This window comes from Pecten maximus, chromosome 2, assembly GCF_902652985.1.
Source record: "Pecten maximus chromosome 2, xPecMax1.1, whole genome shotgun sequence".
Classification (NCBI taxonomy): Eukaryota; Metazoa; Mollusca; class Bivalvia; order Pectinida; family Pectinidae; genus Pecten; species Pecten maximus.
Window position 1 is genome coordinate 36,994,619 of NC_047016.1, and position 15,082 is coordinate 37,009,700.

The 15,082-nt window shown below is 34.9% G+C and overlaps 1 protein-coding gene and 1 non-coding gene across 2 annotated transcripts; both read right to left on the reverse strand.

Moving 5' to 3' along the window:
* Positions 1-885: 885 nt before the first annotated feature.
* Positions 886-1,003, reverse strand: LOC117322549. Its single transcript, XR_004531571.1, has one exon. It is a non-coding gene; the product is annotated as a U5 spliceosomal RNA (small nuclear RNA).
* A 5,410-nt stretch (positions 1,004-6,413) lies between these two features.
* On the reverse strand, positions 6,414-14,929 carry LOC117321966 (target of rapamycin complex 2 subunit MAPKAP1-like). The gene is given in 13 exon segments (XM_033876606.1): positions 6,414-7,227; positions 7,511-7,589; positions 7,592-7,644; positions 8,305-8,439; positions 8,900-9,007; positions 9,785-9,894; positions 10,311-10,487; positions 11,052-11,221; positions 11,454-11,611; positions 12,017-12,130; positions 12,884-12,981; positions 13,451-13,679; positions 14,865-14,929. Coding segments are annotated over 12 exon segments (1,551 nt in total). The 5' UTR covers positions 13,588-13,679; positions 14,865-14,929; the 3' UTR covers positions 6,414-7,015.
* Between the last annotated feature and the right edge of the window lie 153 nt (positions 14,930-15,082).

The following is a 15,082-nucleotide window of genomic DNA, read 5'->3' on the forward strand; positions in this document are numbered from 1 at the left end:
TGTCATTTTCTGTACATTTCGGCGTTACTTTCATGACTGGTAGGCACAAAAACTCGTATAATTCTCTTTAGGGCATAGATTTTATTAAGAAATTTTGCACATTTCTGATGTCCTAACGAAGGAATGCGCCCCCCCCCCCCCCCCCTATTCAATTTAGATTGTTTTTTTTTTATTTATTTATATCAGGTTTGCTTATACAAATCTTACAAACTTGCCATGGTGATTACCCTGTACAATTACTTGTAAAACAGCAACGCTGAATGAATGCACTGTTACAGCGCCTGTAGTGACGATGGACCAATGATATCAACTCGATGGCAATAATTTCTCATACTTCTCGGCCCCAATCGGCTGTCAAGCTACATATCGCTATATACCATCTACTGACAAAATGAAACGAATCTCAAAGTTTTGCTTCTGCTCCCCAAAGTTTGCAAAAATAAAACCTCTAAGACTTGTTTCCTAAATCCTTTAAAATAAAAAAAATACTCATAAAAGATCTTATCCATAAAGGCATATGTGAATGCGTTTATACACCCCTTTTAACATTAGTGAAAGTAAGAAAAGGGACTGAATGTCAACAGCAACAACAACAAAATGAAGAAAAACGAAGAATTTGAGATTATTGAATCTGGCAACGTTTGACACGCAATGATAAACAGCTTTATTGACATTTTCAACAACAACAAAAGTAAAAAATACTTGCTTTCGACTGTCGCTTTTCGGATCGTTAAGCAGATAATATCCAAATCTAGTGTACTTTCCAAATCATTTGTATGTTCGCAAACTTGAAAACTATTTCTTATGGAGTAACAAACGCAAGAGTAATCAAATACTGTTTATATCTAGCCATTTTTAGGCCATTCTCTATTTTAAGGTTTTGTTACCCTGCGCTAAGCAGGGTTAAAAAAATAGTCTATAGACTCATTGAATGTTCCTCTCCACGGAAATCTTTAGTAAAAGGCGAAAGATTTATGCGTGGTTTGAAGAGAAACCAGAGTAAATAAATCAGGAAATCATTTTACTTTAGACGAATAACTGAAGATACATTGAAGTGTCTAAGAAAACATACCAAAAACATCACTAGTTAAGAGTTTAAGACATCACGTAATATAATTATCTTGGTTAAAATAATATTTGAAATTGTAAATGGAATATTTGAAAAATAAATGAATTAATCATAAAATCTGTCAACTTTAATTACTGCTTATTTTCAGTTATTTCTGTCGTGGCCATGACAAGAATAAAAAGTAGATCAAAGGGAAGTAACCCAATGCTAACCTGTAGTCGCATATCGTCGGTAACAGGGTAACGTTCAGTGTCCGACGCTCAGTGGTGATTTTGTTAGAATGAACACGACTGCGTCACCTTCTTGAGTAACAAACATATGGAAGGTTATTGCCCCTAAAAATCTTTGTTTCTGTTTTACTATATCTTTTTTAATAATTTAATTCTATATTTTTCATTTTTTGTTTTAATTTGTGAATTTCAACTTTAACTATTACAACATTTGTATGCGAAATTCGCTTAAAATTGTTTGAATTTCCGACTTGAGTTACATTCTACATTTATTTTGTGTGCCTTACAACCGTGTGGTTATATCAGTGTCAAGTGCCTATATCAGGTGATTCATATATATTTGGGGAAAAATAATTCGAAAAAAAAACAAAACTTTATTTAACAGAGTGGATTCTCCTGACAATATGTGTGTGTTTTTTTTGGTTTTTTTTTAAGAATCGGGACGGCACTTGTTTACAGGATGGTAAGGCTACTGACTCTGAACTACCAAACATTAACAATCAAGACTCGACATCACAAAAGATGTATCAACGTATCAATTAATCGGTTATAACGTCCCTCACACCAACATTACACTAAATAAGATCCTAATATAAAGCTTTAAATCGTTGTGCTTTAACAGAAAATAAAATGGCCAGATGTACGGCAGGTTATAAACTTGATCAACCCACAGGGACACGTTACAATAATAATGTATGTATAAAATATATGGGGGGTCGATATAAATATGTTTATATCGACCCCCCATATATTTTATACATACATTATTATTGTAACGTGTCCCTGTGATCAACCTGTGGTCATTTTATTTGTACATATTTGCAATATTTCATCCACTGCAAATGACTATGCCTATTTTTTCTGTTTATGATGCTTATAATTCATGCTCCTTTAATGTGCGAAGAATACTTTGGTTTGGGTTTGGTTTATTTTGTTTAACGTCCTATTAACAGCTAAGGTCATTTAAGGACGGCCTCCCGTGTGTGCGACATGCATGCGTGTGGTGAGTGCGTATGTGTGTTTTGGGAGGCTGCGGTATGTTCGTGTTAAGTCTCTTTGTGATAGGTCGGAACTTTTGCCGATTTATAGTGCTACCTCACTGAAGCATACCGCCGAAGACACCCAGCAGGACACCGCACCCGGTCACATTATAATGACAACGGGCGCACCAGTCGTCCCACTCCAAATATGCCGAACGCTATAAGCAGGAGTATAGTAACTACCATTTTTAAAGACATTTTTAATGTCTCGGCCAGGGGACAGAACCCAAAGCCTTCCTCACAGGGGCGAACGTTAACCAAAGGCCAAAAGTGAGGCACTGTCAAGGGAGACATTAGGAAGAAGAAAGCTGTTAAGAAAGAAGAGAGAAGATAAGATCCCAAATTTAGTCGCCTCCTAGCTCTTGCGAAGAATACTTGATATTTATATAATGCTAGGTTTTCAGTTCTTTCAAATATTTATAAATGTAACTGTTAATTTGTTTCAATTACTCAACCAGAAGATCTCCTTTATGGGTTTTATGGGTGATCCTATAGGCCAAAGGCAACATCTGGTTTTTATCAAAATCTTCTCAAAATTTTAATGAAATTCGATAGTCATGTATTTCACTAATTCTATTATATAAATGTTGAAACATATTCTGAAGTGCATGCATGCGGGTGGGTAGGTTTTCCTACGTTTTCACCATAGGCATGACAGGACTTCTGATGTTGGTCGGACCATATTACATTGATAAAAAGCCAATTAAAGATATACGAGTCAAGTGACTTTTGTGTGTATATATATACATGTATATGAATATCAATCCAGCGGCAGATGAGTAGGTTGGTTAGGATTGACCCGACCGCCTAGCTGTTTCTGTATTACAAGTATTTAAATAAGAAACCTCGAATAGAATGGAATCTCCCCTTACTATAACCACTCAATCTGTTATAAGCTAATTGCCGATAACATTTCTTGCAATATGTTCGTGAAAAGTCGTTTAGTGATTTGAACACATTTAACCCTTGCTTATCTTTAAATTAACAATGTAAGTCAAGGTAGTTCATACTTCGGTATGATACTGACCAATTATCATGACTCTGGGCCTCTAAAATAATAAGTTGTTGGCCCCTATGGCATTGGGGGTATGTCAAGGTCATCCATTTGAACAAATTAGTAGATCTGGTTCCATCTATGAATGCTACCGCCCTAATATCATGACAAGTAACTCTGTTAATTAGAAGAAGATATTATATTTGACCTGTATGAGCTTGAAGAATAGTCAAGGTCGTTCAGTTGAACTATTGGTAATCCGATTGCAACATGGTAGCCCTTTATCCAGCCTGTCACTGGCATAATGCCCTTGAATATATGTCAAAGTTATATACCAGCTAGTCCAATTTCATGACCCTGGACATCTTAGTTATTGAGAACAATGAAGCCATTTAAAGGAAGAATTGGAAACCAGATTGACAATGGACGAACAGACAACTTGTACTGCACCATTGCATACTATTACATGCCCTTTAGGCAGTTGGTCATGAGCTACAAAGGGAGCAAAGTAACTATGATACTTTAGAAAATGTCTCTTTTAACTACAAGATGGTCATCAACCATACATGACCACAAGAATTCTCATAGTATTGATGTCCTATAGCTATCATTCTGTCAGTAGAAAAATAACAAGGGAAAAATTGATAGAACAAAGGTCAATTTACGAATTCTGTATAACGATATAAATTATCATTTTATTTCTTTGGTTTCATTATTAATTAATATATAAGAAAACTAGGAATATAATATCTATTTCCACCCATCAGTTATTTTAGGTCACCTGAGACGAAGTCTTAAGTGACCTTATCTTACCACCTTTTGTCCTCTGTCGTGCATCCGTAAACAATTTACATTTTCGACTTCTCCAAAACGGCTGAACTAAACTCAACGAAAGACAGGAAGCTTCCGTGGCCAAGGTCAACTAAAATTTTGAATTATATGGTCCCAAGATTTCAAGATTGTTTATTCAACTCAGGCGTGCACTCTTGTGCAGAACACTAAAGAGGTCATGCATAGACAAGGTACTGCATACATATGGCACAACACAGTAATAATAATAATAGTGATATATATTATGTTTTAATGTATGTCTAAGGTAATGACCCCGGGGTGTCACGTTTGCCCCTGGGGAGGTGGTAAACATTGCAATAGTTTCTATAAGGAAATCACAATTTTCATTATCATTTGTTTTATTTCTATTGGAATTCATTCCAACTTTGTTAACATTATCAGCATGGGATGACAGCTTGATGGTATGCACATGTTGGCCCCGACTGACCCCTAGGCTGATGGGCGGTGTCGAAAAGGGTCAATCAAATCAGATTGAATTAACTTAAATATTTCAAAACTCAGTGATCGTTAAGGCCCATGGGCCTCTTGTATCAAAACATTTGCAGTAGTAAATCGATTTACAGAAACAATATGACAGTCTACAAGATTTCCATGGACATTGCCTTTTCGGATAGAGGGTAACATGTACCGGCTCAAAATTGCAGTAGAAGAGATGTGTCCATTCCAGGCAAATAAAACATGAGATTATAAGATCTATATATAGTATAAGACCTGTGTTTTAACCGTTTTAAATGTCATATCTACCTGTATAGAGATTTGCACATGTGTTGTAGCCATTTAAAAAAAATATAAATAACAAATCATGATTTAATATCTGTATCTTTATTCATTAACAGACATTTATTATCACAATTAAATGTTTGATCCAGATATACATCTAATACCATATTATAGTGAATCACATATAACATAAACATACAGTTAGACACACCTGTTCAAGCAAACTAGTAAACTTCCTATATAATATTTTGGAACAACTGTTGGTGAATCTCCGAGATACACTGTATCCCAACAACAGGAATTATTCTAAATTTACAAAACGACTGTCCTTACATTGGAATACAATTCCATTGTTATATTGCACAGCTTGTTGTTTCAAATATTTTCAGTCATGGCATCAATTTCTCCATTTAAAAGCAGTGTTTGTCATGAATTGTTACTTTGTAAATGTGTGTTAAATGATGCAAAACTGATTGAAACCAGACACCAACAACAACAAGGGAGATCCCCCCCCCCCCCCCCCCCCCACCCCACAATACAAATCGTCCCCATCAACTGACCCAAAGTTCATTTTCACTTTCAAATCTCAAAAGACTTTAAGAGGAGGGATTAGAGAGCTGTTCTAATCCTTAATCTGTTTTTTTTTATTCCTTTATTTGTACTGTAACTATAATAATGATTTCAAGAGGGAGAGCAGCTAGAGAATGAATGTTCACGAATCTTGTTCAGTTACCTTTATTCATAACACCACTGATGAGTCCTTGAATGATGAAACAGCTGTATGATGTCCCTGACAAGTTCTAGAAGGATAAAACAGACGTACTATGTCCTTGACGAGTCCTAGATGGATGAAACAGCTGTATGATGTCCCTTACATCACTGATGAGTTCTTAAAGAATGAAACAGCTGTATGGTGTCCCTAATATTACTGAAGAGTTCTTGAAGGACGAAACAGCTGTATGATGTCCCAAACATCACTGATAAGTCCTAGAAGGACAAAACAGCTGTATCACATCCCTAACATCACTGACGAGTCCTAGAAGGACGAGACAGCTGTATGATGTCCCTAACATCACTGTTAAGTCCTAGAAGGACGAGACAGCTGTATGATGTCCCTAACATCACTGTTAAGTCCTAGAAGGACGAGACAGCTGTATGAGGTCCCTAACATCACTGACGAGTCCTAGAAGGACGAGACAGCTGTATGATGTCCCAAACATCACTGATAAGTCCTAAAAGGACAAAACAGCTGTATGATGTCCCTAACATCACTGTTAAGTCCTAGAAGGACGAGACAGCTGTATGATGTCCCTAACACCACTGACGAGTCCTAGAAGGACGAAATAGCTGTACGATATCCCTAACATCACTGTTAAGTCCTAGAAGGACGAGACAGCTGTATGAGGTCCCTAACATCACTGACGAGTCCTAGAAGGACGAGACAGCTGTATGATGTCCCTAACATCACTGTTAAGTCCTAGAAGGACGAGACAGCTGTATGAGGTCCCTAACATCACTGACGAGTCCTAGAAGGATGAGACAGCTGTATGAGGTCCCTAACATCACTGACGAGTCCTAGCAGAATAAAACAGCTGTATCATGTCCCTGATGAGTCCTGGACAACAGAGTTGTATGTACAAATGTAGTCCCTAACATATACATGAATATTATTACATTTGTATGAAACAGGGTACAAAAAATATATGACAGTATTAATTTAATATTTAAAGCTAATTAAAACAAATATTACTTGTCCAGCAACATGAAATTTGAATTTAGAAATATCTAAAAAAAATCCAGACACCAGCTGTGCAATTCAGTGCACTTGTAGTTAAGAATTCACAAGAGAGAGATCTTTATTTTGAAACAGGCCGGCACTGCCCAATCATATACACGTATACATGAACCAGTTATTGGTAATTTTCACAGCTCAAAATGCAGTTTCCAAGTTTTCTAATGTATATGGCACATACAAATATGAAATTTTACTGACAATATTTAGATATACATCAAGTTATTATAAAGTGGCCACTAGTTTCATGTACCTTTTTCTCTTTTTTTTTCAACCTTCTTACAATTAAGTTTCACACATCATACTAACACTATCCTGCTATGATAAAGATGTGAATTTTAGAGAATCTCTTTTCTTGAGGAGTTTGCGTGTCTGTGCTGCCATATATTCCTTCCTAGCTGGGCTAATTCTCAGTTCTAAAATGTTTTTAAGCTTAGACACTATCTCCATGGCAACCTCTGATTCAGCCTCAAAGTCATGGTGCTTGTAGTCATGGTTACTCAGATGTGTAAGTCTGAATATACACTTCCCTGAAATACCCAAAAAAATATATGTCAAAGAAAATTGTTAAATACCAATCCACCAGACCTTTCTTCACAGAATATCAACTCTTAAATAATTCATTGATTTAGTATATAAATATGAAATCATTTCATATGCAATAAATTCATGATCACATATATCAGAAGTACTGTGTACAAAACCAAAATGCTTCCACCCTCAAAATCTGTTATTGTTATTCATAGCTCATTATTATAATAAATACTTTCTTTTTATCTGACAAATATCATTCCTTTTGATATACTAATTTACCTGTGACTTTTTCCTCTATGATGTCACAGGAAGCTATACTGTCGGCGTCATAGGTGACGGCCTTCTGTCGGAATATACGTCCAGTGTACCTTTACTGGCCACAGGATCAATTTCCACTTTTTCTCCGCTCACCCCTAAAATGTTACCATCATTAATCAATACCTTGTTACGAAAGTAAAGACAGCCTAATAAATTATTCAACAGATTGGAATTTACTCAAAAAAACAATACAGTAGGCCCTCCATATTGATTATGTTATGGCCATGCAAGTAACTAATTTTTTAAATAACACAAACTGAAATCTCAAATCTAGAAGCAGATCATTTAAAAAGTCTAAATTTTTGAGACTTTACTTAAAATTGGAAAAATAGATCACCAGAGTTATATATAAAACAGACAAAAACAGATAAACCTTCCTCTCTGAAGGTAAGATTATACCTGACTTTGGTGGGCGTTGCTTCAAATAACTAAGACTGCATAATATCATGCTACATAATCTACATTTATAATTTAATAACATTTACTGATTTCAGCTTTATTTCTATACATCCTCTCCTTTCTTTACCTACTTGTTACCTGATCTCAATATTAAGAACACATTCCATTATAAAACATGAAGTCTATTTCAAATAATCAAATATGTAAAATTACTGGCCCAGGGAGCGTAATTTTGTCACGTTTCGATTACATGTACTTCCCAGGAAATAAGTGAAACAAGTTGTCTTACATAACAGTCATGATGCATTTGAATATAAATTGATTTTTATGTAATATGAATTGCCAATGCTACCTACCGAGCTGAACCTCTGTATTGGCCCTAAGTTTATGCACCAGACTAACAATGTAACTCTTGTACTGGTGACTGGTGAGCGATTCAGCCATACCAGACATATCGCCCTCCTCCTCCTGGACCTCCTCACCTCGAGTACCTGTGGCGATCATCATACACTAGTTATTTACTTCACAATATAATCAGTTCTGTATATTGAATTAAACTATATCATAATCATCTAATAATATCTTCAATTCTACTTAAACTATTTCCTAATATTAATGATGACGATATAGATTACATGCCGTACCTCACACTTGTTCTTATGTCTTTTTGATATAAAAATATATATAAAATATATCTAACAGTGACTTTGACCCCAAAACCCTGAAACTCTTACTAGAACTGTAGCTACTCATACCAAATTTACATACCAACTTTCACATCGAAATGTGGCTGAGATAAGTGCAGAAAACTGAGTGGATGGACTGACAGACAGACAGATGGGGAGGAAACTTATAGTCTCCCCTGTTTTACCGGTAGGGGACTAATAAACCCAAATATTCCCAGAAAGATTTCGGGTTCATGTTTGTATACCATATAAAACATCAACGTACTGTGTTGTCTGACCAGGCAAAATTCCATGGTATCCATGTTTGCTAGTGTAGCATCTAAATCCACGGCCACTCCTGGTTCTGTCTGTTTCTCAAGATTGTAGCTCTGGCCTGTGTGATGAAATTAAATCAAATATCATTTATTGCAGCTTTCCACCAAGGAAAAGTCACTGGGTACATATCAAATATGATCACGCAAAGGATAGCAGCTTTAATTCTTATTTGTGAAAGTTTGAAGACATTATGTTTTATTATACACAACAGAAATTAGATTTCCTTGAAAAAATATCTTTAAAAACCCCTAATTATCTATTAAAATTACATTATTGAAGTTATATCATTAATTCCAAAGAGTGTCATTAAAATTTCATTGAATATCTGTTTAACATGCATAAAAATGACTTTTAAAAAAATTGGTTATATTTTAATGCATTTTCCTATTAAAAATTAATGTCCTTAACCATGTATATTCTAATAAAATTTTAATGAGGTTTTCATATGAAAAATTTATGGAATTTTCATACAGTAATAATAGTGACAAATGAGAATCCTTTTAATTTCTTCATTACATGTAGGTACCATTTAAACTTTTAAATTTCATTTAGATAACAATAGTTGTGAAACAAGTTTCAAATTCATATTAATAAAATCACTCTTGTTGACCCAGATGACAAAGTGGTGGAGGCCCTAATGTGGGAGGAGACTGGGAGTACCTTGGGAACCCATGCGGTCAGACAGGTGACTCCATACCTTTACAGGTCCAATTGGGGAATCAAACTTTGCTTGTCCTGATGAAAGGGAAGTGTGATTTCGACTACTCCAACTGACCCCATTTTATGTGTAATTTTTCTTACACAGGGCTTACACAACATTTTACAGTATAAATACCTGGCCTGATCTTCACCTTCCTCCTCTTCAGGACTCTCTGGAGGATATCTTTCATGGGAATATCCATACCTTCCATCTGGAACTTATTGAAACCTCGATGTGGCACATATCTACAAATAAATAAATAACTGATTTAAATACACAAACTAGACAAGATAAACAATTAACTGATTACACAAACTAGACAGAAATAAACAATTGATTACACAAACTTCAATTTTATACAGCTACAAATACAAAAATAACTGATTACATGCAAAAACCACATACACTAGGCAATAACATGCCCATTTTACAATCACAATTTGCTCAAGTTAAAATATTTTTCTAGATTAGAAGAATCACTGTCAGATTAAATGCATTGCATCTCTTTATGACTTTATTTTGATTTTGTAAAAAATCTTTTTCAAAATTAAAAAGGAAAATTTTATTTTGATAAAAAAAATTTAACATGCTGACATGATGAGTTGCATTTTCTAGTTACTTATCTTTTTAATATTAGTGGCTTCAATATCACTGAACTTACACTGTCACCACAAGAGATGCCTTCGACAAAGTTTGTGTAGGTATATTTTTTTCCACCAATGCTAGCTTAGCAAACCCAAATTTTGAAACCGGCTCACGTGGGTCAAGGCTAGGGAAGTCCATGTCCACCTCACCGTCATCCTCCGCTATGTGGAGGGAATACATCTCTATGTTCTCACTGTTCAAAAGTCAATAAGTCTGTACATGTAACATAGGCTGGATTTCAAAAAAGAATTTCTGCTACATGTATATAAGAACAATGTTTTCCTATAATCGCTGCGGAAATTAATTTTTTTTTCATAAAAGGTTACCAAAGATCCTGTGACTTTTAAATAGAGTAGGTAAAATTGTTATGGATCAAAGGAAGACTCAAATAAACTTAGATATGTAATTATATATTAGAAGTAAACTGCAGTAGCATCCATAATTAACCATTTACAATCATGAATGTTCAGGTAGTAACTAATTTTACACATTCCACATGATTACCATATCTTAATACAAGGAGTCTTGACATCAATAAACTTGCACAGAGGATAAATGTAAGGCATATCTCGCATTCGAACCTCCGTTTTTAAATTCCATACTCTATGATCTTGCATGGCTTTTACCTCCTTGCAAATGTTTTAATCCATCAACCATCAAAATAACTCCTGGTAGAGAGATCACATTACCATGATTAATGAACAATTTAATTTTACTTGAAACACACTACTGAAGGCCCAATTTGACTGACACATACTTGAGCTTTGGATCCCTGCCTTCGTTCGTGTACTGCCAACAGATGAGACCAATCAGCTCCTGTATCTTGGCAGTAACCACACATACAACAGGCATCGGGTAGGGGCGGTCAGCGGGGCCAGCCATAGTAAGGAATATATCTATCTTCCTGGAGTGGACACCTGCACTTGCCTTTCAGAAACAAGGGGGAAAATAATATACAATATCTACAAACAAGGTTCAAGGGGAGATAACCGAGTCTTAGCATCTATATTAAAATTCAAGTTCATTTCAATAAAAAATAAAATTGAAAATGTTGTATATCAAAGAAGAAGAATTTAAAACTGAATATATTTTTGATAATCAATTTTGAAATGAAACACACCAAAACCAAGCAATGAATTATTAATGAAAATTGACATACTCGTCCATCAAACTTGAGGTAATCAAGAAAGGGATTGTCTGTGTCACTGGATGACATCTCCAGCTGCTCCGTAAGTTTGGACTGTTTTGGTATAGAGATTGGAGATTCAGCATTCTCAGACAATGACTTCTTCTCAAACAGATGACCCCGATCTTCCACTGAGGATTTCAATACAAAATTCACAGTTAAGTACATGCAGAGAGTACATTCATCCTCGTCCTATCCTACATGACTGTACTTCAAAAAACGATATACTAAACAAAGATTTTCATACTTGAAGTTGAGCTAGCTTGTCTGAGTTGCTGCAAAGACATTTTGAAATTTACTTGAAATCATGTGAATACTTTATACCATAGCCATATTGGTTTAGCCCAGGACAAAATAGTCAAAAATATGAATATAAAATACAGTAGTAAAAAATATGAATATCTGATATTTGGAAACATTACTCTGTAGCATTTGATGTTACTTAAGATAATGTTCTGATATGGAAATGAAACTGTTTTATTGATAAGTTGATATATATAACTGGCCTTAATTTGGCTGTGAAAACTCATGAATACCATTATAGTTGACAGCTGCATCTCTCCACGGAATGTTTTTAACTTTACGCTGACTTCGTTTTTCTTTCTTCATGCGTTCCAATCTCTGGGCTGTGTTGGATCTCAATCTGTGACCTGTAGTCAAAGAAAATGATCATCTCATTGTTAAGTTGGGGATTTAATATCAATTCTCTCATTCTAGATAACTTGAATTGTTGTCATTACTAGTCTTTAGCTATCGTCGTCGTCGTCCTCTTCATCATCATCATCATCATCATCTTTTATGATGGTTATAATTGCTGGACGGCCCATATCAAATGAAGTAGAATCGAAGGAAAGTTGGATTTTCTAAGAGCTATTCCAGTAAAACATATACCCCACCCCAGGACTCCAGGTTTTGTTAAGGGGTACAACCCATAGAACTTATTCAATAAATTACAGAGAAGTAATTAAAAAGGCAATCCAACCATGGATAGAAGCGATTTATTTTGGGGTTCAGGTAGATATTTTAATGGAATAGCCCTAATATTGTAATATTATAGGTAAAAACCGTACAGATATTTACAAGGGTATCACATTTCAAAGCGATGTTGTGATATATATCCTGGTGGGATACATACATAAGTATTGTATTTCAGTCATGTTACAGAAGTAGGGAAAATTTGAATTGAACAAATTAAACAATAAAAAAATATTTGGATATCAGTCATGTAATATAGGAAGGAGGAGCTGTTACAAAACAGGTATTGAAGCTTAGGGACATCATAGTTTGCATAAGTGAACAGAAACAATGCCAGCTAATTAGTTGGATGAAGTTGTAATTTATAAAGGTGCGGTACACATCAGGGTAGTGAGTGTTGGAGGACCCACGATTAATAATATACACACCTGGGTACCCCATGTCAGGCATGATGTCATAGGACCCTGAGGACAGCTCCATGTCTGACGATTCCATCCCACTATCATCAGCACTTGAAGGGTCAGATCTAGCAAGATAAACATTAATTGAATATACCAATCTACAATGTAATTAAAATGTTTTTATCCTATTGGTAAAGTACAAAACAATCTCTGTAGCTGAATTAAGAAAGTGGCTAGAATGTTACTTGGTGTAAGTCCTTTTATCTTCAAGAACATACAAAATGTACTACAGGGTTTGTAATGCTAGATAATGCCAAAGAATACTTAATCTACAAAAATACAAAATGCAGAGAGTAGAGATTGTCTGATACTAAATTTTTGTCGAGTGATACAAGACTGAACTTTTGTGACAATATACCTTCGTACCATTATAGGCCTGGTATATAGTTTTATCTAATCTATATCAGAGTAAATTAATTTCTATTTACTTTTCTTACATCAGTTTTTGTGTACATTTTAAATCAATTAACAATAACATTTATAATTTAAATTTCCAACCGAATGTTTTTTTTAATTTATTGCAGAGTAACATACTTGCTGGGTTGTTTCCTTTCAAAATTGTCATTTTCGTCTGTTTCTAAGACAATTTCACACATTCCAGTGTCATCACTGGTGATAAAGCAGTTCCTGATGTGCGTTATCAGGAACCCTGCATCGTCCATCATAGCCATACTGATAGGTTAAATCTCCCACACCAAGTTATCTGGATGTACCACTAGCACAACAGCTACTGCTGTATAGATATATCTTCTTGTTGTTCAATCTGAAATCATAGCTGAATATCACATAAGGATTTTCAAACATCATACACCAAATCTGATCAAAATTAAATCAGCTGTTACATGGCTATGTTAACTACGTACTACACCAGAACGTTCAGACGGAGTATGTAGTAAACATTGCCATGTAACAGCCGATTTTAATTTGATTGTCAAAATCCAGTCTATGATACAACATATATTTTTGTATATATAACTTTCAATGTTTGTGTCATAGAAATTGATCATAAGATGGATCAATTGATCCCTATACCAAATGAAGTTTCTACATATTATAGAGATGGGCTTGACTTCATGTAATGTCAATAATACATGCTATTGATATCTATAACCTAAATAAGTTCATTTTTGTAGTTATATTACTGAATTGGTTCTTATATCTGCACCAAGTTATTTTCATTCTAATAATTTTCATTTGCTATGTCTGCACCACATTAGTCTGCTGACATTAATTTTGGTGTCCACTTGGTCTGAAGGGTTCGATTTCCAGACTGCTACATCTAACCGGGATTTGCTTTTGGTCTATATGTTGCTATCAAACAACAAGACTTCCCAATGAGAGTCAAGAGGAAACTACATGTACAAAGTAAGTACTACAGATACAGTATAGTTCTACCATAACATGCATGTCATGCTGTAGGAGTAGCACAAGTTTCCTCTGGCCCTAACACCATTCTGATGGACAGAATTAGACATTATCTGCCTACGCTATTCTCTAGATCTAGGGCCAGAGGAAACTTAGCTACATGTAATTATAATTACACGTAGCCAAGTTTCAGTTAGAACGCGTTTCCTATGGCCCTGACACCATTGCATGCAGGGCTATAGCTAGTCCGATATACTTATTAATGTTTATTAATGAATATCTAGCTAGATTATTTAGTGTCCAATTTTGAATTTCAAAATATTGTATTTCCAACACAACAAATATAATAGCTAGAAAATTCTATATTATTAACCTTACATTTGTTATAAAGTATTTTTAAAAAGGGATTGGACAACAGACAAGGCCCTTCCTTATAGTGGAAGTACTGAAGTTGGGGGTCTCAGGAAACTTAGATAGACATATATTTTGATAGCCTGGTCACATGCTTCTGATACCAACATATATTTTACGTTATCCAGTCCTTCTATATTCTACTTTAACAAGTCCTTCTAACCAGTTTTACCTAGCTTAATCCTTCATCGCCTCTAAATCTGTCAGTGCAAATTTTATAACCGGAAATCCAGGTTTAAAGACTAAAATTAAAGATGAACATATTTCCGGAATATTATGATCATACAATATCAATTCATTATCTACCAATGGAAATGACTATCACACAATTTTGGTTTTGGTATGCTGACTTGAATTCAATGGATGTTTTATCATCCCCGCACATGTAAC